At 42.5% G+C, this 25,592-nt stretch overlaps 2 protein-coding genes across 2 annotated transcripts; both read right to left on the reverse strand.

The window, feature by feature from the left end:
- Positions 1-175: 175 nt before the first annotated feature.
- Positions 176-12,034, reverse strand: tmem237b (transmembrane protein 237b). Its single transcript, XM_076303395.1, has 14 exons — positions 11,926-12,034; positions 11,602-11,649; positions 10,229-10,257; positions 10,035-10,048; positions 9,571-9,645; positions 9,088-9,213; positions 8,862-8,955; positions 3,511-3,668; positions 3,302-3,428; positions 2,771-2,962; positions 2,320-2,393; positions 1,340-1,427; positions 492-613; positions 176-396 (listed from the first exon to the last, which is right to left on the reverse strand). Exons 1-14 carry the CDS (start codon positions 11,944-11,946, stop codon positions 332-334), a joined length of 1,233 nt encoding a protein of 410 aa, XP_076159510.1. The 5' UTR covers positions 11,947-12,034; the 3' UTR covers positions 176-331.
- Positions 12,035-13,049: 1,015 nt separating this feature from the next.
- Positions 13,050-25,242, reverse strand: mpp4b (MAGUK p55 scaffold protein 4b). The gene is made up of 21 exons (XM_076303405.1): positions 25,188-25,242; positions 24,881-25,002; positions 24,255-24,332; positions 23,928-24,011; positions 23,115-23,246; positions 19,831-19,912; positions 19,430-19,515; positions 19,152-19,223; positions 17,925-18,121; positions 17,571-17,629; positions 17,241-17,258; positions 17,100-17,141; positions 16,921-16,941; positions 16,691-16,705; positions 16,455-16,496; positions 15,901-16,080; positions 15,429-15,509; positions 15,238-15,331; positions 14,436-14,544; positions 13,595-13,729; positions 13,050-13,241 (listed from the first exon to the last, which is right to left on the reverse strand). The coding sequence occupies exons 1-21, from the start codon at positions 25,240-25,242 to the stop codon at positions 13,050-13,052; spliced, it is 1,896 nt and encodes a 631-aa protein (XP_076159520.1).
- Positions 25,243-25,592: the final 350 nt, after the last annotated feature.

Raw genomic sequence — 25,592 nt, forward strand, 5'->3', positions numbered from 1 at the left:
GTGTGTGTGTGTCAAGTGGGGGAGGGAGACTGAGATGGGATTGGGAAGGTGTACGGTATGGACGCTACTGGAAGTACAGCCACTCCTACCACCCCCTCACCATACACGCACTTAAAAACAAAAAAATGTGTAAAGAAAGGGTAAGAATGAGAATTTCCAAGTGTGGTGGTGTATACTGATTTATTTTTGTTTTTAAAAAAGGATGCCATGCAAGTATTGACCAGCCAAATACTATATACAGTGACCATACAAAAAATGTGTATTTACAAAACACTTAATTAAAACGTAACAAGTAAAAAAGGTGCTATTGGTGCAAGGAACCCTGTGTGTATCAGGCTGGCATTTCACCCTTTTCTGGAATTTTGGGGTATTCCACTTCCATAGACAACAGGAACTCTGATCAAAGCAGAGGACAGAAAAATAGATCCGGTCAGTCTCTAGCGATAATTTCAAAATGAATATCCTTATGTTATTGAACGTGGCCATCTTACCCTCTGTGTGGTCCGTCTCGGGTCCAGTGGAGATGAGTGCCCAGGCAAGCCCCACCATAAGCGTGACTGCCAGGTTCACGATGACCCAGGGGTACAGGACGGAGTGCTCAGAGCCGGGGGGCCTGGGGAAGAGTCAGAAGTGTTCTGTTAATTGACTTCCCCAGCTTTTCTCTTCTCATTGCCCACCTCTTTTTTTTTTTTGTCCATGTACCTGTGTGACACTGTTTTTATATAGCCAAAGTCCTTTTAGGCAAGTCCCTCCATTCGGTGGCCATATTGTAACGCTTTTTGGGCACTTATCGGGTATCTATTTCGGCAGAAATGCCGGTGCGCAAGGCTTCACAACACCAACCTTGCTCCAGCAGTGAGATCACAACACATGATTGGCACGATGTATTCACAACACACCACATGATTGGCACAATGTATTCACATGTCAACTTTTTTGCCACGGAAGGGGCGGGATATGTGCAGATAACTGCCATATTGGCGTTACAATCCCGATACATTTCTATGGAGGATTTTTTTTAGTGCTGTGTCTCATTAGAAAGTCTATATATAACCATGTCCATGTACCTATCTTTGAGTGCCTTGAAAAGTGCTATAAAAGTTAAATGTAGTAGTGGTCACACTGTTAACATGATGGGGCTGATGGTTTGTTAAATAGTGTCACACTTTTTTGCCCTCAACCATAGCAGAAGTGATGTGAAATTAGATGTGTAGGCTACACATCAATACTGAGATGTTGTATATGATTGCCCCTACCACCACCACCAAAAACAAGGTCTGAACAATACATTGGAGATGGCGGCCCAAGACCATTTCCAGTACAAGAGAAGGTGGCTCACCAAAGGGTTGAGTTGGAGCTTGGGTAGAGGTTGATGCGGTCACTGGTCATCTGTTGGCTGAGGGTGAGCACCAGCGCAGAGAAGTATACTGCGTTGGAACAGAACAGGAGTACAAACTCAAAGGTGCATGCAGTCAGTGATTTAGGTACACTATTTCAAGTCCATAAATGTTTTGCCACATTCAGAAATCATCCGTGAGTACAGTGAAAAAAACTGCAGTCTCTGCAGTCTGCCCAGGCCCCTAAAAATGGAAACAAACAAAGTTGCGGCAGCCTGTTCCTCAAACAAAACAAAACCTTGTGTGGAGTTTCTCTGGGAATAAAAGGGAGGGGTATGCTACCTCTCTGGTGTGTTTTGTTTGGTCCTTAGTTAAATTAGGATGTACTTTGGTCAAAAGTGTCTACTAATAAATTGAAATATAAACACAAACAAATATGCGACTTCCGGCACAATCGCTGACTGTCCTGTCCAAGCCTTGTCCAGTGAAAAGGGAATAACAAGAAGTCCAAGGCTATGGTCACACCGCAGGCAGATCAGATTTTGTTTTCCTGAAAGCCGATCTTTGGAGACAGACTGCCCAGTGTCCACGCTGTTTTTTGCAATGATCAAATTTGAAGGTATTACATGTAATGTCTGTCAATGTAATGTTCTTTGTGTTTTGTTTCTCTTGCTGATTGTCTATTTTTGAAGGGCAAAATGTAAAAAATGTAAATAGTAGTGCAGTAGAAGAAGACCTGTCATAATGATTGGATTGTAAATGAAAGCACTGTATTTAAATAAAGTAATACAAAAAAAAACTGAAGGTAATGCTGTATAGATTATTAATCTAGATACCTTCCTACCAGATTATCAACCTAGATACAATCTGGACATACTAAAACATTGTTTCAGGATGGCAGTCTGAATGTAGTCTGTGTGTGTGTGTGTGTGTGTGTATGTATATGTACTGTATGTATGTATGTGTCATGTGATTCACTTACATAAGGAGGCAAGAGCAACAGGGTCCAACATGAGCAGACTCCTCATAGCTATGGTGGCTTTGGCCAAGTTCACCCTGTGAGCAGAGAAAAAGGTTGTGAAGAAAGAATGCTCTGAATTTGGAACTTAAATTCAATTTAATAAATGGCTTATTATTTTAAATAATAATTCACTGACAATATTGCTGGTGTGCTACATGAATTATATTTTGAAAAGATGTCAAATATTTTTTGAAGTTGTCTAGAATAGATTTACATATGTTCAGCCACATGTTTGTGTAGGAACTCGAATTTGAAACCTACTGTTGATTACTTTTAAAGTACATTTAGTACACACCTGTATTGAACCTAACGTCCTGTACCTAAACGCTTCGGTACGAATACATGTACTGTACCGTTACACCCCTATGCTGAAGGTGTTTCAAAGATAATGCAATGAATGTCTGTCCCATACCTGTCAAAGGCAGACACAGTGCTTAGAGTCAGCAGGAGGTAGAGCAGAGATTGAGAGGGGTAGGCCAAGCTGTGGTACTGCTGAAGCAGGTTCCCCAGGGTGCTGAAATCTTCTCCAGACAGAACGTAGATCACGATGATGTTCCACACCGCGTAACCCGCCAGGAACCCGTGAGCAAAAAGGCCGATCACCCTACAAAGACAAGACAACAGAGAGAGAGATGGAGACTATCATACTTTATATTTACATTCATTCATTTAGCAACTTACATATGTCAATTATTGAACCCACAACTTTTCAGGCTCCTTAGCCACTACGCTACCACCGCCCTAAACTTCATAAAGTTTCATCAAACTTAGCGACTAGCCTCGCTAGAACAATAAACACCTAAGGTACTGTACAAGTAAGGTAACAGAATCCATCATCCAATTTCTATAGTTGATTTCACTTGTGCAAGTGAAGGCGTTTTAACATTCAGTAAACAGACATTACAGTGTAATTTCTTCAAACACACGCACACGATACACACACCTATATCCACTGTGCACTTTCAAAGAAACGTCTCTGGTCGTCCACATGGACTGGATGTCCATGAAGTTTGTATCCAGCTGATCACTCGCCTTCCGTTTGTCGATCCGATCGGCAGCTTGAAAGCGCCCTACACATACAGAAGTGAGTAATGTCAACAATAGTAAGATCACTGAACAGGAAGAATGTAAAAAAAAGACACAAACACTCACGGCCGCGTTCCACGAACACTTTCCCCACAGGTTGGCTCTGCCCGACTGGGGCAGAGAACAGGGAATGCTGGGGGATCGGTGACTGGGCGTCAGAGATGATGTCATCCTCCTCGACGTCCAGGTCATTAACATACTGCATCTCCACCACCTTGGGCTTCCTGGGTTTCGCATAGGGTTTGCAGGACTTGCATTACTCACATTTCATTTGCTCACTTAACTCTGATAACGGTCTTCTGTTTTCTTCACAAAAATCCAAGCCGCAAACTGTCTTAAATGATGAGTTAGCTGTTTAGCTATTAGAGCAATGCTGTATGACAACACACACTAAATAACATTGACAATAGCACTGTAGATAATGATGGGCCTTTTGACTTTATAGTCACACTATAGTAAAACATAAAGTTGCTTGCCTTGTCCTGTTCCACATATCAAGCATTGAGGGTAGTGTGTATTGATTAGATTCTATAGATTCTGCCTGTAGAAGAACTCACTTTGGTAACACTTTACTTGACAGTATCGACATAAGAGTGACATGACACTGTCATGAACACATGTGTCATGACACATGAACCCTAACCCTAATCCTTTACTCTAACCCTAATTCTAACCCTAACCCTAACCCTTAACCTAAGCCTAAACCTAAGCCTAAGCCTAATCCTAACCCTAACTAAAAACCAAATGTCGCTTAATAACAGAAGCGTTGGGTGTGTTCGAAACGGGAGACAGCTGCCTACTGCCTCCCTCCCTACATAGAGAGCTGTCTATGGAGCTAAATTTGTCTCAATAATATTTGTATATGCGCAGAGGGGGATCCACAAATATTTCTTGATTTGCATGTGTGTTTTGATATCTACAAATAAAAAAATCATATTTGTAACTCGTATATTGATTTTTACAAATATAGATGTGCATTTGTAAATAAAATGCCATTTGTAAAACCGAAAATTTTATTTGTGAAATGTGATTCTGCATTTGTGGATCACCAGCACACACAGTTTTCGTTTTCGCATTTGTGGATCAGCATTTGTGGATCACGTATTTTTGAGACAAACTTCACGGCAGAGAGCAGCCACCCAGATCCACAAGTAGCCTGCTGACACTTTCTAATCCAGTAGATGGCAGTGTTGTTCTATGGGACTCATAACTCACAGAGCTAGCGAAATTATTTCTTAAATCTAACAAGTTATGCCTTTTACAACAAGCTTTTTGATGGACCACCAATCTTTCCTGTCTGCCCGAATTAACGATACAAAATGTGGAGCAGTGGGCCAGTACCAACTGCAACATCCCCCGGGCTGATACAGTAACTGGATCGAAGGTTTTATCCACGGCATTGAAGGTAAGAATGGACGCCAATTTGCCTCAATTTCTGCTAGCTTGTAGCAGCTAGGGGTAGTAAGCTTAGCTGTGATATGGAGTTGTTGACTGTCTGTACTATGTTAGATTTTATGTAACACTTAACATGCGGTGCGGAAAATGAGGCACCTTACAACATAGCTTACAGGTAGCATAGTGCTAAGTGGACAAACTGCTCAGTTCGCATAGCAGTGCCACAGTTAAACCAGCTTGCTAAATGTTCATTATGAGTTTATATCAACAATGTACCTTTCCCTGTCTGACTGAAAATAACATGTGTATTTTATCTTATTAACATGTTATCTGTAGTATCACATAAGCCTCATTGATATCTACTCAAATATGATTTTGTTTCTAATTAGCAAAGCCAGACAGGTCTAGGTGCATGTTGCTATTTTTTTTTTTTTTTTTAATTTTGGTCAAACTATTATTTTATTTGGGGGGGATTTTTATTGCAAAATGGTATAATACAAAGTGGTACAAATGGTATAAAATACAGTTAATTAAATGTGTACAGTAAAGTAACAATGCATGAACATGTTGCTATTGCTTGTTGACAATGATAGTATAATGACAGTATAACTATCAGGTAAGTCATAAGGTAAGGTAAGTATTAACATTCATGTTAAGATAAGAGTTGCTCAGTTTTTGGAGCAGTGTAGCCAGGGTTGAGGAAGGTTCTTCAAAATGTAATTAGTTTACAAATCACTTGTCTGTTTAAAATTGACATTGGATCCATACTGTTCAATCTTAATATGAGCTTTTCCACAACCCTGACTTTTTTGTACAATGAGTGTCCAAGATATTACCTCTATCTTTCAAGTTGTGTTCGCAAGTATCACAGCTGTAAACAACCTACCACTACCAGCATGTAGCTGTAATATTTTCATGGCAGATCATTTCAATGCCAGATGTACCTAATTCACTGCACACTCAGTGTATGTGCGTGTGTATATATACACACGCACACACACATATGTATATGCCATATATTTGTTAATATCAACTCTGAAGTGTCAAGTGTCTAAAGTTTGATTATCTTTTCAGGTGGAGCAGTCACTTGAGCAGCCATTGATAAGGAAGACGCAGTGCAACTACTTCTATGTACAAAGTTACCTTTACAAACCTAGACCATTGTGCCTATCAATGTTTTTTGAACAGCCTGTTTTCTGATCTGGTTCCTTTTCCATGCTTACAGTATACAGGCAGGCCTTTTTACATTATTCCCCATACCAACTTCTATGTACAAAGTTACCTTTACAAACCTAGACCAGTGTGCCTATCAATGTTTTTTTTTTTTTTATGTTTTCTGATGTTCCGGCCTGTTCTGGTTCCGGTATATTAAATTATAGTTATGAAGGACATCATCCATGTGTAATACAATTGTACTTTATTCTTTAGATAGATAGACATCCAGTAGCTTATACATACACACACATACACGTACAAAATCAAATCACTCACAGGTATGTAAAAGTAAAGAGCATGAGAAGTGATTATAAGGTCTGACAGGGACTGATCCTGTGATGCATTGACCATGATAAGGTGCTATGGTAACAATACAAGTTCGCATATTGTATAGATTCATAAAGATGAACAATAATGATGATAAAGTATTTGTATAGATTCGTGAAGATGAACAATAATGATGGTAAAGGTTTTGTATAGATTCATAATGATCTCACCATATTTTTTGCAGTAGGTTTCTGGGCCATAAACACAGCTTTAAATGTATCATAAAATGAAATCTGTTTATCGTCACCTTAAAAATTTGAAATCAAAAACTGTTTTTGTTGAAGCTCTAAAATGAAAAGTTCTTGATCACTGATGATCTTGCGGGCTTCCTCAAGTTGATCTTGAAGTGAGGGAGGCAGTGCAGCATATTCATGGTCTGGGTGCGGAGGGGGTGTCTTTACTGGAAGTATAAGAGAAACATATTGATGTGTCCCATTAGGTCTTTTACAAGGATATTCATGTTCAATTCATGTAACCAATTACACCATGTCGATCATCGAGATCCGTGGAAACATTACTGGAAATCATCAACAGAGAAATACTGTCTCTACACAGTTAATAAATGCATTACAAACTAGTAACTTAATTCATCTAAACAACACTCCTCTCTGGTCTGACAGAACTCCATGCAAACACAGTTGGCACGGCTCCCTGTTTCAACTTGGTCATGCCAGTCTTGCTTTTCACAAGGCAGTCTGGGAGGAAATGCTCAGAGCACACTTGTGTATGTGTTTATCTGCATCAGCAAATAAAATGTAATCATATAAGCATTTATAGATGTATAATTTTATTGATCAGACTCAATGTGACTCCTGTACATCCTCCTCCTAGCTAGGAAAACTGATATGACGTGTTCCCTAGGTTAGCTTGTGCCTAGAAGCTAACAAGGTCACTCAGAATATGCTTATACTAGTGCATCTGTGGTGGTAGATTTTAATAACATAGGCTACTACTAATTTTGGACTAGGCTGTATATTTCAACAACCTGTCTCTCTGCCTTAATCTATCTATTAAAACTAGCTAGTTCTAGTTAGCTGCTAGCGATACAAGCTAGTTATGGAGACGGCTCAGCCTTACAGCACCAGACATATAATAAAACTTACCTTAAAATTACGACCAGGATCCCTTTTGATGTTTATTATCCATTGTCGACGTAGTCCCTGATCTTTTTGGAAACGTTTGTCCTCTGTTTGATTTTTTCCTGTGTGTTGAAGTGCATCGGGAAACATAGCAGTGTGAGAAATCCCGAAAATGGTAAGTGTACCCCTCAGGCTCGGTGGAACGTTCAAGGCGAATGAACTGCAAGAACTGACAGTGTGAAAGGTTGCTAGGTAACTAAACAAACTCAAAGATCGTAATTCTTGATTTTCGCTTGCAAACTGACGGTTTTATGCGTTTACTAAACAAAGATTATGGAAATTAAACACCACTTTTCCATCAAAAAGCTTGTTGTAAAAGGCATAACTTGTTAGATTTAAGAAATAATTTCGCTAGCTCTGTGAGTTATGAGTCCCATAGAACAACACTGCCATCTACTGGATTAGAAAGTGTCAGCAGGCTACTTGTGGATCTGGGTGGCTGCTCTCTGCCGTGAAGTTTGTCTCAAAAATACGTGATCCACAAATGCTGATCCACAAATGCGAAAACGAAAACTGTGTGTGCTGGTGATCCACAAATGCAGAATCACATTTCACAAATGAAATTTTCGGTTTTACAAATGGCATTTTATTTACAAATGCACATCTATATTTGTAAAAATCAATATACGAGTTACAAATATGATTTTTTTCTGCGCATATACAAATATTATTGAGACAAATTTAGCTCCATAGCTGTCTCACTAGACATGACTTTGGATTAAATGCATCTTTTAAAAATGAGCGTAGCACTCTTGAATCTTTGGTTAACACTACGGTATGACGTTAGCAAAGGCCTGACGTTAAACTAAATTACGTAAGCTAGCAGGCTAACGGTATAAATTAGTTTTACGGCCGGCAGATATATCAGACCAGACGCTATTAATGGTTACAACAATGGCATAATCAGATAGTAAATTGTTTATTTTTCATCTCTTATCTACAAATCTAAGCAAAATAAGGTCACACAAATGACATTTTAAACAGATTCAGCAGCCATTACCGATGTCATCCGCCATGTTTGTTTACCTTTCACAGCTGTTTCAGACGTTGCCGCAAGGGATTATGGGTAGGAGGGAGCATGAAGTGTGCCTCGATGCTGCCTCCAAAAATGACCGTTATTTGGGAATTCTAAGATATCTTAAAAGGCAGCAGAATTTGTTTTTTCGGTTTCGAACCGCACTTGCTGCCTTGCTCCCCAGTTAGATATCTTAAAAGGCAGCAACTTTACCCGTTTCGAACACACCCGTTATGTCATAAATGTTTATGACTTGTTTATGACATGTTCATGACAGTGTCATGTTAATCTTTTGTCGATACTGTCAAGTAAAGTGTAACCCTCACTTTTTCTTTTTGGATTTCCGTGGTATCTCCTCTCCATCTGTGGTCTGTTCAACAGCATCACCATTCACCAGACCTGCCTGGTCCCCCTCCAGATCTGAAGTCCAACAATCAAAACAAAACATTCAGTACTTTCACACTGAGATGACCATGCACTGAAGAGAAAACAGGATGTCCGAGTAAAATAAAATACTGAGCCTGGGTTTCTTCCATGAGCTTGTTGTCTTACCGATGGTCTGTTGTTTCTTTTTCTTCTTTTTTCTTGGAGCAGGGACTTCCTGCAGTTCAGGGGTCACAGGTGTTTGGCTGCCCGACTGCCTACGACTCGCTAGACCCCCCATCTCCATAGCAGTATCTGCATGCACACATGCACAGATATGATGAATACATATCACACACCTACCACACACACACACACACACAATTACACTAATATTAAAATAGCCTGTTGTATCCAGCTATCAATCTGATCTCTTAAAACCATGAGGGTATGTCGGTTTGGACAAAGGCGTCTGCCAAATCCCATAACCATAACCATATGTGTGAATACTCGTATCCTTGTGCCATTGTAATTGATGTTTCATTTTGGGGCTCACTTCTTGCCATGTATGTAATGTTATTACACCTGCTATATAATTCAATTACATTCTGTAGACATTATTTCAACAGGCTTTGTTAGTATCTGCATCAAATGTAATGGCCAGCCTCTCACCACCCTCTGTATCCTCCGTGCCATCGGTCTCTCGCTTGGCCTTCTTCCTTCTGGTCCTGGGCACTGGAACCTCATCTGAATGAGTAGAATTAATAGAATAGAATTAGAACTAGATATGATGCAGCACATGACATGATATTATGTGCAGTCATAGACATATGTATATCTATGATGCGCAGTCAAATAATATTATGACTTAATATCACATGACATGCCATTATGTGACACTGATACACAATATGATACAATAGAAGAGGAGAGTGTTAAACATGGAAACTATGATATGTTCCTAATATGATATAACAGAAAATAACAGATGAGAACTGGAGGATGCTAAACTTGGATGTCTCATGGAAACTATGGGTATGTTCCAAAATGCCTTGTTCCTTGTGTAGAGGACTGCACAGTGCATTCAGCCATGGTCAGTGAAATGTCATTCCGTAAGAAGCCACTTTCTTACTCACCTAGTGTGTCATCACTTCATTGGTGAAATCAGCAAGATCATAGAGGGGAGGGAAAGTGAAGAGCACAGTAAATGGTCAGAGGAGTAAAATCGGTTGAAAGCAAAAAAGGAATTGGGTTGTCTTGAGTACATATTACACTCTAATTAGCTTATCAGTGGCATGGGGTGAGAGAGAGGCCAAGAGTGACAACTCACCTGGCCAAGGAGGGCAGAGTTCGTCCCCGCTGTCAAAACCAGACAGAGAAACAAGACAGAATAAGAACAGCAGCAGTAGATTGAGGTTAAAGTATGTTTGGTTACACTTTACTTGACAGTATTGACATAAGAGTGACATAATACTGTCATGAATGTGTCATAAACAGTGTCATATGTTCATGACAGTGTCATGTCTGTCAAGTAAAGTGTTACCGTATGTTTACATTTATTTATTTGGCTGACACGTTTTCAAAGCAACTTACAGCAATGGAATAACATTTAAACGTCCCTGCATCTGTCAATACTATACTAGAGGATAGGAGAGTGCCTGCATATTAAGTACATATTAAATACTATTAAATTAACTTAACTCTAGACACCATAACCTGTTGACCACAACAAATAAGGCCTAATTCCCAGTGCAGAACTGTGTGTGACAGATCAAACAATTAACCAAATAACCAATAAGTAGGAAAAATGCTATCATTCTTAAACCAAACAGGTTTGAATTCACGTCAGGTGAATTAATTATATAACTAGGCTGCATATTGCATTAGACTGAGCATAAGTTAAATAAAGTGCATCACAAACGATGATGACATTACAATTATCACAAATGACCAACTCCTAAATGAAAGCAACCTAAATGAAATCCGTTAAAAACGATTGAAAGGAAGAAATCAAGAGGTTTTCCATGACTCATAACTAGTCGAAGAGCAACTATCGTGCCACCAATCCATACGCAACAGTTCGCTAGCTACCTCTCTCAACCTCATTTACCTCTACTGATAGACGTGAGCTGGTTAATGGCTCGAGTATAAACATGGGTATGCAGGTCAGAGTGTTTCTGTTCATGTGATTGTTTTTGGTACTTACGAACAGTTTCTTCGCCATTCCGTGTACGTGTGAAACACGCAGTGCCCGCGTCCCGTTAAACGCAGCATTAATCCTGCGCTAAATCGGACTACTAGCATCTGCCAGGTTTCGGGATTACTTCTACACAGACCAGACACGACACTCGGCACCGAAGGGAGATGGACTCAAACGCCCTGACACACCTCGGCTCACAGTGTGAAACATCCCCGGGAATCATTACCTTCTAACACTAGCTTCTATATCTAGCTGCTACCCTCCTTTTTGTTCCTTTTTTCCATTCCCAGATGTCCTCAGAGCCTAACTTTACTTATCAAGTTGTGATTTTCACACGACAGACCACTTATCTGACCAATGTTGCATATCAAGCGGATTTATACGGAGATAGTTGGATATTCTCTAATTAGGACACGAATTAGCCCATAGCCAGAGGTACTTCTATACTCGTTGGCATAGCTCGACAGAACAACCCATATCAGTTTACATTAAATTTTACTTACTGATGTCTGAGGCAGGGGTGGGAGTTCCCTTCTTCTTGTGCTCTTCACCTAGGTTAAGTTCAATCGGGGTTGTAAACGAGATACACATGATCTGGGTCATTATATTTCTTCACAACTTTAACGTTACATTAGCAGCATTGTGCGAGTTAACTGTTACCAACAAAACAACGACGGTTTGTTCTAAAATAAGTTAACGTAAGCAAAACATTAACTTAGCAGCTATCGATAGCTATTGCTAACTTTGGATAGCATCAGTTGTTGACTAACGTTAACGTTAAGTTATGTGAATCCAAACTATCATATATAATCAGTACTGCTACTAACCTTTAGGCTTTCCGAATCCATTTCGTTACAGGATATTTTCACATCAAATCTGTATACAGAACAAGTACTAGGCCGAAACCGATTGGTCACTCATGCACTCCCTGTGATGCAGCCAGTCAGACAGTTGTTTACTGTTGTCCTGAGATACAAGAAGCATGGTCGCCTATCCTACCGTAAATCTGAGAAGGCAGGCGCATTGCTCATAAAGACCGATAAAGACCCTAGTATCAGCGCAAGCAGGACAGTAATGGCAACAGCAACATGAAATGCTTTGAGAAATTCAAGGAATAGTCAGCTATTTATTTCAATTTTATTGACGACAACTCAAAATCTATAGAAAAATAAAAATAAAAACAAATTTAAAACATCAAATCACAATTTAGAAATCAGCAAGTTAAATTTCCCCCTGGAATTTAAGAAATACAAATGTGCTCACTCAAAATAGGACACAACATGCATAATTTTACTTTTTACGATAAAGAGTAATAAGAATAGATCGATAAGTGATAAATGTAAAAAAGGTGTGAGTTTACAAATTAGTGCACATGTGTCTGCATGACTCCACCGAACCACAGACCAGACTCTGTGGCCCTGAACAGAATACCTCTTGACAGGATACTCTATGCATGTATTGAGTGATGTTATCAAAAGCAACCAAGGACAGGGCATGACTACATCTAAAACACTGCCGTCTGAGTCAGGTATCTAACTGCTGAGCACTACTTGAAAAAGAAAAACATGGAAAAAGGCCATGCCATTGAAATAAAAAAATTCTGAATAAATTTGGTTGGCTTTCATAAAAATGTTGGTGTATATGAATAAAAAGATCTTTGGAGAAAAAATGGACACTTTAGATGGTAATGTCCCAAAAGGCATTGTCTTTCCATTCCTCACTGAAGACCATCGTGTTTACCATCATGTCAACAGTCTCATCTTGCCTTTTCTTTGAAAAGTACTAGCCATCTTCTTTGTTCTCAATATTCTATACAGTGTTCACACCTTCTCCTTCCCTTCATATTTCCATACTCTTCATTTTTCATTTTCGTATCTCTCTTCATCCTGCCTCCTCCTCTTGCCTCTTCTCTTCCTCTCCTCTCCTCCTTCAATCTCTCATATTGCTCTTCTCAGGCCTGGTTAGTGGGTCGTATCCAGGATGCGGGGACCCACTGAGGTTCGTCCTGTGCCTTTCTGATGGCCGTGAGCAGCTGAACGCATGACTCCTGCAAGTTATCGTTCACGATCATGTGATCAAAAAACTGATAGAAGTGAGACTCCATCTTCTGGCCGGTCTCCTCTATCTCCTGGAGGTCTTCATCCTGAGACAGACAGACAGAGAATGACAGAAAGAAAGAACAAAAGAGTGAAAGAAAGAAAGAACGAGAGAAGGGATGGGGAAAGAGAGTGTAAAAGAGAAGGAAGGAGGACAGGAGGGAGAAATTAATAAAACATTTTCTTTTTCTAGACATATAAATTCAGGCCTCAAAACTGGATGCAATTGACATATTTCGCCTGAATTATGCTACATTGTAGCTACTACCATAACCACATTTATATTTTTACAAGAGATTTACATTTCAGTGTATCACCACTTAGTAGGAACTGCCCACTTTCCCATGGGCATGGACTATTTGGTTTACTTAAGCATGGATGGGCCAGAAGGCCGACTCACTTTGAAAGGCCGGGTGATGTAGTAGTTGGTGATGATCTCGGAGTTCTTCCTGGTGAGCCTCATGCTGTCAGCTGGAGGAGGTTTGATATAGATGATGTAGGCTTTCAGCTCATGAGTCCGCACTGCTTGAATGCCCTGGGAAACACCATCAATTACAATGTTAGGAGAGTCAACAAAACAACATACAGGGAATCACAAAAAGCAAAGGCAAAAAGATCAGCTGTACAATTAGCCTGGGTTTTCCCATGCTGCCTTATGCGCACGATTTTATTCACGCTGCTAGGCAGCCTGGATTCCATGGAGCAAATTTTCGCCTCTGTTAGGGGACCAATCACAGAACGGAGGGAGGGCAGCAAGACGATGACGACACACCGAAGCCGTTATGAGCTACGTACAGACGCATTTGATAGACATTCTTAGCGCCCAATAAACGGCTCTAGGCATTCATAAACCACGTTTCAAATACGAGAAAATGAATGTCTAGTTCCCAGACCCCATCTCAATGAGATGAGGTCTGACGTTAGCCAGGCTACTGTACAATGCAAAGGCAGAAGAAATGGATAAAAGGAGTCCACAGGAGTTAACATAATAATAGTGTGTAATTGCTGTAATGTTGAGCCTGAGGCTGCTATAGTGACACTGAACAATATTTTGAACTGAGGACAACCTAATTTTGAAGTGGTAATGGCACACACACACACACACACACACACACACACACACACACACACACACACACACACACACACACACACCTGTGTATAACTAATGTTTGTAAAAGTACACAATGGAGGTAATGGAGGCGGATCAAGACAAGACAAAAAACCCTCTTGACACTCACATGGGGATCGATGTCAATGATGCAGACTTTCCCAGTGTGCAGTATTTGCTTGACAGCATCTATGCTGGTGCCATAGAGATAACCTCTGTGTTCCCCGTATTCAATAAACCTGAGCGATAGAGATCAAAGGTCAAGAGTATAACATGGTAACCTGGTGCAAACATGAACAAGAAAAACACTGACAATATATAGTCACATAAAAATATATTTTTTAGCAGACGAACTGTCGAAAAGAAGGAAAATTCCCACAAGAGCACATTCAAATAATCTTTGCAAAAAAATCCATATTTGTGCCACTTGGCGTCAATATTTAACACCATTTAACGCTAAGACAGTACCCAGTTAGTCAAAAACCGACTTAATGGTTTGTTTAGTAATGCAATATCAAATGTTCCAGGCACGCTTTGGCAACATAAGAAACTTAATTCTCTGTATTGTAAGTCATTGTTGCATTAAGATAAGTTTGACGCCTTTACTTTAAGGAAGTGCATTGTGTTGCTGTGTTGCTTTAAGTCTAAATAAGTAAGGGATAATCTATAGAACGCCGGTCATTATCGTGAAAATAAGTCCCGACAGGGCGAACCGGACCCCGATGCGCCAGCGGGCTAACTAACTAATTACCTTAATACCAATTTGCTAATTTAACACAGGTTTTACATGGGTTGTGCAGACACTGATGAGTCAGCTGAGTGGTACACACATGCACCACGATAGTTATAGTTCATGCACGAGAACTTTGCTTGCTGAGACACTTTGCACTTTGCCCACCTTTTAAATTAGGGCCCCAAGTGTGGCACCTCACCTGTGATTGTAAGCCATGTTCTCAAACAGTTCTCTGCTGATGAAGTGATACTCTCTCCCAGACTCCTCATAGCTCTTTCTAGGCCTTGTGGTGTCTGAACATAAATAAAAAACGACAACAATAATCAGCAGCTGATATCAACACACCACTGCAGTTGATTAGTCTAGCACGTCTGCGGAGGATGCACTTACGTGGCACTGCACCCTGGTAGGTCTTTGGGTCAATCTCAATAAGCCTCCTGCGGAGCTCATTCACACCAACGCCAGAAGGACCTGGAAAGACACACACACAAACATTGTTAGGAAGGACACACACCTGTGAACACACACACACACACACACACACACACACACACACACACACACACACACACACACACACACACACAAGAACACAGAAGACACACATACAACAAATGTAGTATGTAGAAGTAGTTTTGCAGACACTTTCATCTGAAGCAACAGGGACTTGCAGCATTTAGGAATCAAATTCAACCCGACAGTTCCCCAGGTAGCAACGCTACCGCGGCTCCACAATGTGAAATCTATCTGTCGCAGTGGCAGACCAGTTCTTGCGTGCAAGCCTTTGAAAATAATGTGTTTCATCGCTGCTGTTTGCGTGTGTACAGTAATGTGAACCCCTCTTAAGCTGCGCCTCTCTCACCTATCAGGGCGATGAGGCGGTGGGCGTCCCCTGGGTGGCGCTGGTGTCGCACCACCTCCTCGTACGGGTTCTCCAGGGCGGTGAGGCAGCTGCTGGGGCAGCGAGAGGTGCAGGTCTGGCCGTAACCACTGGCCTGGGCCTTGCGCCTTCGACACAGACGCAGGCTCTTCCGGAAACCCGCTAAGCACCGCACAAACACACAAAAAAAATTTAAATAAATAAATAAATAAACACATAACAAACACCATATGCCATCAGTAAGTTCCACAGATCAAACACTACTATTACCACTCTTTTACTTATTTCACTCTTTTATTTTAATAAAGTAAATTCAATGTAGACCGTACCACTGAAGTATGAACCAATAGTTACTTAAACTCTTAAAGTATATCTCAGTATATAACTAATATCACAGTACGAAACCTATGGATGGGTACGTCAACTAATGAGTGAAGCAAATTATTTACTAACAATTCAGTTTTTAGACCAGTTAACAGCAAGTGGTGCGACTGAAATAGTATTAAGGAGGGGGAGACAAAAACAGACACACGTACCCAAGTAAACTCCTGCGACATTGCTGCTGAAATCACTGTCATCTACAATCCAGAAATGTATGGCGTCAGATAAGTGTATGGTAAGACATAGGACAGAACTACAATATATTCTTTAAAGTTACCAAGGTAGCACTTGGCAAATCAGCATGATAAGATATGATAAGAGCAAATGGTGAAACACACACATACACCTGGCTGCACACACACACACACACACACACACACTGGTTACACACCTTCCTTGAGCTCTTCTACCAAGCCAACAGGACAAGAGAAAAAGACAACATCAGCAAGCACTGCATTTACACATATTGTTTCAGGTCACTGTGAAACATACACAACTATAGATTTTAGTCATCAGAGGGCAAGCACCAGATGATTGTATTGAGATCTAACTCAACTTTATGAGAAATGAGTATTATGAGAAATTTGTATGTGTTAGGTGTTTAAGTAAGGACTTACCTACCAGATTCAAAAGCCTCCTCATCTGCAGAAGATAGATTTACATTGTATTACATTGTATTGTTTATCTGATTTTCTGCTTTATTAATTTATGATGCTTATATGATCATTTAAAACAATAAAATAATATATATATATATATATATATATATACTGCATCAACGTAAAGACAAGGTTGCTCACCTGTCTCTACGCATTTGTCATCGATGGCCATGAGGTCTTCCTCTGAACAGACAGAAGAGACAGATTGATGAGAAAAACAACTCCTAGAACAGGCCTAGATCTAATGTTCCCATAAGCGCCATTTTCCCCCACATTGCTCACCTTCATCAACCGTGCTCACTATTGGTCAGCAGGAATGGAAAGGAAATAAGCTCGTATAAGAACAAAATCTCACTTCTCAACAGTTATTTTAGACAAATATATTCAGTTTAGTCTAAGGTAAAATATAGGGTTTTTTAAATTGTACAATATATATTTTGTGCTAGCTAAATTTGTTGTTTTTGAATTGAAAACTTGCATTTGAAAAGTTGTATACCAACAGCAATAACTATCTAAGGCTGAGAAGGACTATTGGATTTAAACATATGTTTATATATGTGTATTATTTGTGTATATTAGGCTGGGTTCACATGCAGCTCTTGTAATACTCACAGGTTTTGAGACCAGCTTGAATTGGGAATGGCTGTGACCACCAAAACTCTTTCTGCTTCCTGAGAGAACAAACAAACAAACACACACACACACACACACACACACACACACACACACACACACACAGAAATAGCAACCGACAGTTGACACATGGATGTACACACACATGACCTCATGACGCACACTGAGCAGATTACTCACGTACAAGTGGGATTGATTACAAAACAACAACAGGCTGACCCCCCGCCTTCCCCCAGCTATTACATCGTTGACCTCTAACCCTAGCATATGACAACTGGGGAATATATGTACTGGGGGCTACAATGGCAATCGGCATAATCCGTCGACCCTGACCTCTTAAGTAGGCTGGTGGAGGGGACGAGGCCAGCGCAGAGCGAGGTGCTGGGCAGTTTCTTGGCCTGCCACCAGAGGGCGTCCGTCTGGTCCACGATCTCCAGCACGTCTCCCTTGCAGAAGGCCATGCCTGCGTCTGCGCAGGGGATGCTGGGGTCCTGGTTGGGACTGTAGTCTGCCATGGCTCGCACGTACAGCTAGTAGAGGCGGGGAGTTACACACACACACACACACACACACGCACACATACACAGAGGATAACATGCAAGGGCACATGAACGCACACAGGCACACAGACACACACACACACACACACACACACACACACACACACACACACACACACACACACACACACACACACACACACACACACACACACACACAGAGGATAACATGCAAGGGCACATGAACGCACACAGACACACACACACACAGGTAGACAGAGACGTGGAGACATGGACAACAAGCAAACATGCGCACACATTGACGTCCAGTGTACACATATCCACACAAACGCACATGCACACACGCACACACACACACACTTGCACACACACGCACACACACACACACACACACACACTCAGACAGACAGACAGAGATGGGCAAAAAGGCAAACGCACAAAGAGACAAAGACAGGAACGTACAAACACATGCATAGATAGATAAAGTAGCACACACACATACTCACACAAAGGAGCACACACAAACACACACACACACAGAGGGAGACAGTCAGGAGCAGAGCAGAGGTGTATAGAAACACACACACAAACACACACGCACACACACAAGCGGATACCTCCATAGCCCCACACAAAACAGACATACACACACACACACACACACACACACACACACACACACACACACACACACACACACACACACACACAGAAATACATTTACACACATCAAAACAAATGAAGGCAACTGAGACCATTTTCAAATTTCAAGACATTTCTATTCATGAATGTTTGCAGTTGTTCAAACTTGATTTTTTTTAAAAATATCTATATTGTATTTGTGTTATTCTGTGTGTATTAATTCCAGTGATTTAGCTTAATAGATAGCAACTGATTCTGGAGCAGGTCGTGGAATAGTATATCAGCTTGGGTACTGTAGATCTAATAGGCTTATCTAATGATCCGTTAAAATGTTATCTAGATTGGTCTATTCTGATAATCTGCTCTAGTATGTCTAAAGAAGCGGAGCAGAGCTCACCATGGTCTGGTTGTTGACAGGTCGGTCAGTAATGGGAACCACTTTAAACATGATGGTGCCCTGGGAGCAGGCCTGTCAGTCAGAGGGAGAAGAAAGACTTCTATGTCATAGAACATCCACATGGTCCAGAAATAAATACTGTAGGTAATAGTAAAACAATAACTGTGTGTGTGTGTGTGTGTGTGTGTGTGTCTGTGTGTGTGTGTGTGTGTGTGTGTGTGTGTGTGTGTGTGTGTGTGTGTGTATGTGTGTGTGTGTGTGTGTGTGAGTAAACTAACCAGTATGTTTATGATTTGCTCAGGTTCGAGACCAAAGACAGGGTGACCATTCACTTCCACAAGTCGGTCTCCTGCATGTAACAAGCCTACAGCATGGAAATAAACAGACAATGCAAGTCCACACACACACTCCAAAGGATATTTAAAAAAATATATCCCCTAGATACAAGATAATTTAGAATATTAAATGTTCACAAACACTCCATATAGAAAAAACACATTTTTATACTTTTGTTGTGTTTGCAAAGTCACTTTTAACTATTTTAACGATTATTGTTGTTGTTGTTATCAGTATTTTTTAAGCTGATGTTGGCATAATGGATGTTTAGCACTAGGGCTGATATAATGTCCTGATGCATGGTTTCAGCCTTAGTCTAGTCTCAGCCTAGTTTTATCCTCACCGCTGCGGTCAGCCAGTCCTCCGTGGATGACCCTTGCCACGAATATTTCTCCTGTCCCCTCATCTCGCCTTATTGTAGCTCCCTGAAAACAAACAAACAAACAAATTCACTTACATTCATTCAGGGGAAAGATTTACTCACATGCGCTCAAAAAGGGGACCGACACACACAAGACGTAAACAGAATGAGATGAGGGTAACTTCAGGCAAGAGGGTCTCTCATGGTGGATGAGTTGCTGAAGACACACACAGCGGCTTTCTCCATGGGAGGAGAGAAACTGAACACTGAAAGTGAATAAAGAGAGCGAGAGAGAGAGAGAGAGACTGAAAGACTGCTAATGGAATGGATTTGTTTCTTAATCTGTTCTTTCTATGTTTGAGTACAAATGTTTTCAGAACATAACTTGATGGATGATGAGGGCGCAGCGTGGATGACAAGGACACAGAATGATAAAAGGGACACACACACGCATGCAAGTATGGATTAGAGAGGCACAACTGGCATGCGATGAAGAAACGGCTGTGTGCAAAGGGTGATGATAAAATAGGAAAACTGCTCCCACGAAGATAGGTTCAGCATGAGAGGACACACACACTTTTACACCACAGCCAGCACGGCCATATGTCCACAGAGAAGAGTCTCACACACACAGCCATGTTTGGGTCACCATAAGACACGAAGATGACATGGCATGCAGAGCTGAATAGTGCATCACAGAAAGAAACTGAAGTAATGTCACGATTCAAGATGAAGGACAGAGATGTTAAGAATGTTATAGTGGAGCTGTTGTGAGCAATGGATGTTATTTCATTGACCAAACTAGATGTTATTTCCATGATAAGATGACAAAACTACGAAACTATGAATTATGATCTATGATACTATAACAGAACTAGATGTTTTGAGAAAAAAAGACCTTTAGTATTCATTGATACATATGTATGAATATGGTGTTAACCAATGAGGAGAATTCCAACGAGATTGGCATCTCTATCTGCCAATCCCATTATGGGTTAATGGAATGGGTGGACACACAGTGGTGAAGGAAATGTAGGAATGCTAAAACATTCCATGAAGGAACATTCCATGAAGGAGGGTGGACAGAAACGGGTTAAAAATATCAAGCATTGCCTGTGTGACACACTGTTCTGGAACCTTCCAGAAGACGAGGAGTGTGACGCAGAGGAGTGTCTGTGACTGAAGAAGAAGAGAGGGGCTGTGGTGACTTCACTTCCTCTTCTTCTTCCTCCTCTTCTTTTTGACTGACAGGCAGCCGGTGCCGTCGGTCTCGACTTTCGCCGACCCCGTGCCGTTTGGCAGAGAGGGCTGACCGTTTGCAGCCCTGCACGGCGACACCGATGGCGTCCTCCGATTGGGGGAGGAGAGGTTCCCCCGTGGCCTCAGTGGCCTCTCCAGGAAGTAGGTCATGGGACCTGAGGATGAGGAGGAGGAGGAGGAGGATGATGATGATGAAGAAGAACAGGAAGGACACCTGGCATGGCGTGGGGGAGGAGAGCGGCGTACGGTCCGGCTCTTGCTGCGCGGGGAGCTCTTCAGAATGGGCAGGTTGCAGACCGGATTGCTGCGGGGCACAGCGTAGTCGTGCTTGTCGTCACTGGGCAGCACAATGTCAGGCACGTTGGCTTGAAGAAGTGCCCCATTACTGGGGGCACCGCTAGGCTGAGTGGCACTGTTGGGCCCATTTCTGGACATCTGACTAGAACGATCGTGATCGACCAAGGTGTCGCTGTGCACGGATTCTGTCGAGTTGATGGGCGACGTTGAGGTGTTATTGCTGGTGGTGACCAGTCCCTGCAGCTTGTCCACCACCACGGCGAGCATGGCGAGGGCCTGCGCATTCTCCTGCACGCTTTCGGACATGCGCTCGGTGGCGGCGGCCATCTTGCGGCCCAGCAGGCACACGTCGTTGGTGCTGCGCTCCATGTGGCCGGCCGCCTCCTGCACGCTCGAGCGCAGCTCGTCCAGGCTCTCCTGCTTGGCCAGAGCCACCGGTTCCATTAGCCCGCGGCCCGGCCAATGTCCCTGCCCCGGCATCTGCCCCCGACTCCGACGCAGCTGCCTGGGGCTGGACGGGGCCGTGCAGGCCCGCAGAGGGGCGCGGGGGGAGAGCGGGGGCACCAGGGGCTCAGGGTAGTTCAGAGAGGGGCAGTAGGTGTGGTAGTAAGGGGGGGAGAGGGCCCACTGATGGGGCTGGGGGAAGCGGTGGTGGGGGGAGTGGGGGGCGGTGTGGGGGGAGGTATTCACCTCCTCTATCATGTCATCTTTAGACAGAGATGGAGAAAGAGAGAGAGAGAAGAGGGAGGAAAGAGGAATGGCAAATGACAGGTGGAGGACAAGGGAGTGAAATGATTGAGAAAGAAGAAAGCAGAAAAGTTAGCGATATGCGTTTGGGAACTTCTGAACTGATTGAGAGCTCTTTTCAAAATCATGCAAGAAATGTGTTGAGAAAACGCTGACATAAAAAAACTACAGACCACCAAACAAAATCCACAAAGCCCCAGTTTAGGCTTTTACTGGGCTGTGTCTTCCTGTCTCAGTCCCAGTCCTTACCAATAACAACAGAGCTGCAGACAGAAGGGGCGGAGTGATTGAACCCCCCTTCCCAGAATGCACTGCTCTGCTGGCACACGTTATAGCCCCTCACGGCATTGCCATTGGCGTTGCAGCATGGCACGGGGGACTTGGGCACGCTCTCTGCTGCGGAAGGGCACGGAGTGGACAGCGGGTGTGCTGAGGGAAGGCTGCCTATACGTGGAGGGGGGCGCGGTCGTCTCCCACCATGCTTTCCAGAACCGGAGCTCCGGCCTGGGATTAGTTTTTGGCGAGCCAGCCTCCGCAACTTGTCCCAGTGGCTGTGGACGGTGCCCTCGCCGACCCCCTTCTCACACAGAGGGAAACACAACCGACAGTTATCACTATCCCACGACACAAAGTGCTCTTCTCTGGCGAAAACTCAGTTTTTCTCTATGCAGAGCTGTCCATGAAAGATTGGACAAGGACACTATTACACCAACATCGTTCATCCAGCGTGGATGCAAAGAAGCACAAATCAAAAACTAAAAGTAGGCCTTTAACAGTCTAAATATGCAATATAAGAACAAAAACAGTTAAACTGACTTCTAGTTACAACCAGATGCTAACACACACTCCATTATAAACATTGTGAGATACTTTCTCATGTGCTGAACATACAGTATGAGTAACTAGATTCGGGGGTTTATGGGGGTGTGTTATACTCCAAATCTGTGTGGGGCGCCACTCACCAGGGGCTGGTTGTTTTTGACCAGACAGACAATCCTCATGGCCTCCTCGTCGTCTGGCAGGTCTTCAGGCAGGGGGGGCAGCACAGGGGCGAAGTCTTTCTGTGCCACCAAGTCATGAGCCAGAAGCAAGGCCTACACACATTTCCGACCCACAACATCAATCACTAAATGAACATGCTTACTTTGATAAATAACCTCTCCTAGTTTGAGTCCACATGTCTGAACACTCTCCCACATACGTCCTCACAGGCTGAGGTCTGAGGAAGAGCCGCACAGCTAGAAACGTCAAGAACTAATACAATTCTGAATGGGAGCGACCTGCCGTGCGGACCATCCCTTATTCTTTTTGGATACTTTTGTACTGAATCCTGCACCCATCCAATTTGGGCTTAGGGATGTGCGTGGCCTTAAACTGCTTGACTTGTATTTACTGCCATTACAGTTTGAGTTGATTAAAAGGAGCTGTATGGCCTTGTTTACACCCTAATTGTATCCCGTAAATTGTGCCTTGGGTGACCTGCCTGGCTGACTGACTTGCTGGGCTGAATGTCTAGTTCAAAAGGTAATTTTTAACAAGCTACAGAAAGCCAAAAATAAAGCTTACTTACTAAAAAACACTACGTAAGAGTTCAACACTCAGGTCAACAGGGCAATTTAAGCAGTGAGTAATTCCATCATGATTCCAATTCAAACTCTGACCCTAGATACATTATATATATTCAATCTACTTCTTTTGTTAACCAAGATAAACTTGATGCCTGTACAAAACAATGAACTAATCCCAGATCAGGTATTTGTGAAATCATTACACACCTGAATGTGAGGCTTCCTCAGTAGGTCGTACAGTTCTCTAGCCTCAGGGGATGGACCCACCATAGGTGACAGGTCAGTCAACACCTACACGCACGCGCACACACACACACACACATGCATGCACACACACACACATGCATGCACGCATGCATGCACGCACACATGCACACACACACACACACACACACACACGCATGCACACACACACAGGCGGAAGGGGGTGGGGAGAGGATGTCAGAAGGGGGACTTAGTCAATGTGTTAATGAGGGTCAACATGGGTGGTTAAGTTTAAGCTGTGTGGCTAAAAGCAGACGTTGTCAATCTGACCTGCAGAGAGAGATTCGAGGCAAAGGGGAGGTAGGGCCTGGGAGACGACCGCAGATACTTCTGCAAACACTCATACACCTGAGAGAGAGAGAGAGGGAGAGAGAGAGAGAGAGAGAGAGAGAGAGGAGATAGAGAAAGAGAGAGAAAGGGAGAGAGAGAGGGAGAGAAAGAGAGAGAGAAAGAGAGAGAGAAAGAGAAAGAGAAAGAGAGGGAAGAGAGGTAGGAAGGAAGAGAGAATGGGAGAGAGAAAAATAAAGAGAGATAAAAAAGTAATTTTAGCAAAAATGTCTGTGGAACCCAGAAATTAGTTATGAAGGAGAACATGAGGATTTGTATCCATAATAATGTACAATAAATCAGCATGTCATGCAGTAGGTGGCACACATATTCATAGCTTACAACTGCATGCAAATATTTTTGGAGAAATATATGGTACATAACACAGAAAATTGCACTCTCGATACTCAATACTCTTAATCCTGAGTCATCTTCCAAGAAAGATTAAGTGATGTTTACTAGAACTGAATGATGTTAACCACCAATGACAATCAACCATGTCAAAAGGCCCTAACAGCCCAAGCAACGCTACCTCAGTGTCCAGTGAAAGTGCAGGTAAGGAGCCTGACCTTGAGTAGAGACTGCAGCCAGGGGGCATTGAGGAGGCTGTAGAGCAGGTCAGCTCCATTGATGTCTCTGCTGATGGAGTCCCTCACCTCCTCCACCACCAGGGCCAGGATTTGTGTCAAACCTGAATCATGGAGTAGATGTGTCAGAGAACCAGACTGTGAACACACATCATCCACATACAAGTCGCTTCTCGCTGGGCTGTTCTCTCTCTATCTCTATCTAGTGTTCAAAACTGGATTAAAAATTAGAAAGTGGGAAGTATATCATTGTTCATAATATTCTTGTAGTTGTATCGTTCTCTCTCACCATTTTCACCCAGGACAGGAGAGGTGGGAGGTTTGGTCTCCAGAGCTGGCCTCATATCGTGGGTTCTGCTGTCAAAGTGGGTCTCTCTTGACCTTCAGTGTGGATGCCAGCAGGAGGGATACAGCAGGCTTAGACCAGATTCCAACCAGGCACCCCTCCGGATCGGATTCCTCTATGGAAGATCATTCCACATTGACAACACAAAGACCTATCCAACTTGCATGTGTATGTCGTAGTGTATCTGCTGAAGTAATCTTGACAGTGCAATCCTCCTCAATTTCTGGCAGTAGGGGGCATGGACGTTTTTAATAGGAACGGTGAATAAAACAAGTAGAACACGACTTTATCCTTTAGCGATCTCCTGTTGGGCTTAGCCAGAGCCTAACGCAACACGACCAATCACTG

Source organism: Alosa pseudoharengus, unplaced genomic scaffold, assembly GCF_046254945.1.
Source record: "Alosa pseudoharengus isolate Yale_2024_CS ecotype anadromous, Long Island Sound unplaced genomic scaffold, YU_APseudo_1.1 YU_APseudo_1.1_scf_24, whole genome shotgun sequence".
Taxonomy (NCBI): Eukaryota; Metazoa; Chordata; class Actinopteri; order Clupeiformes; family Clupeidae; genus Alosa; species Alosa pseudoharengus.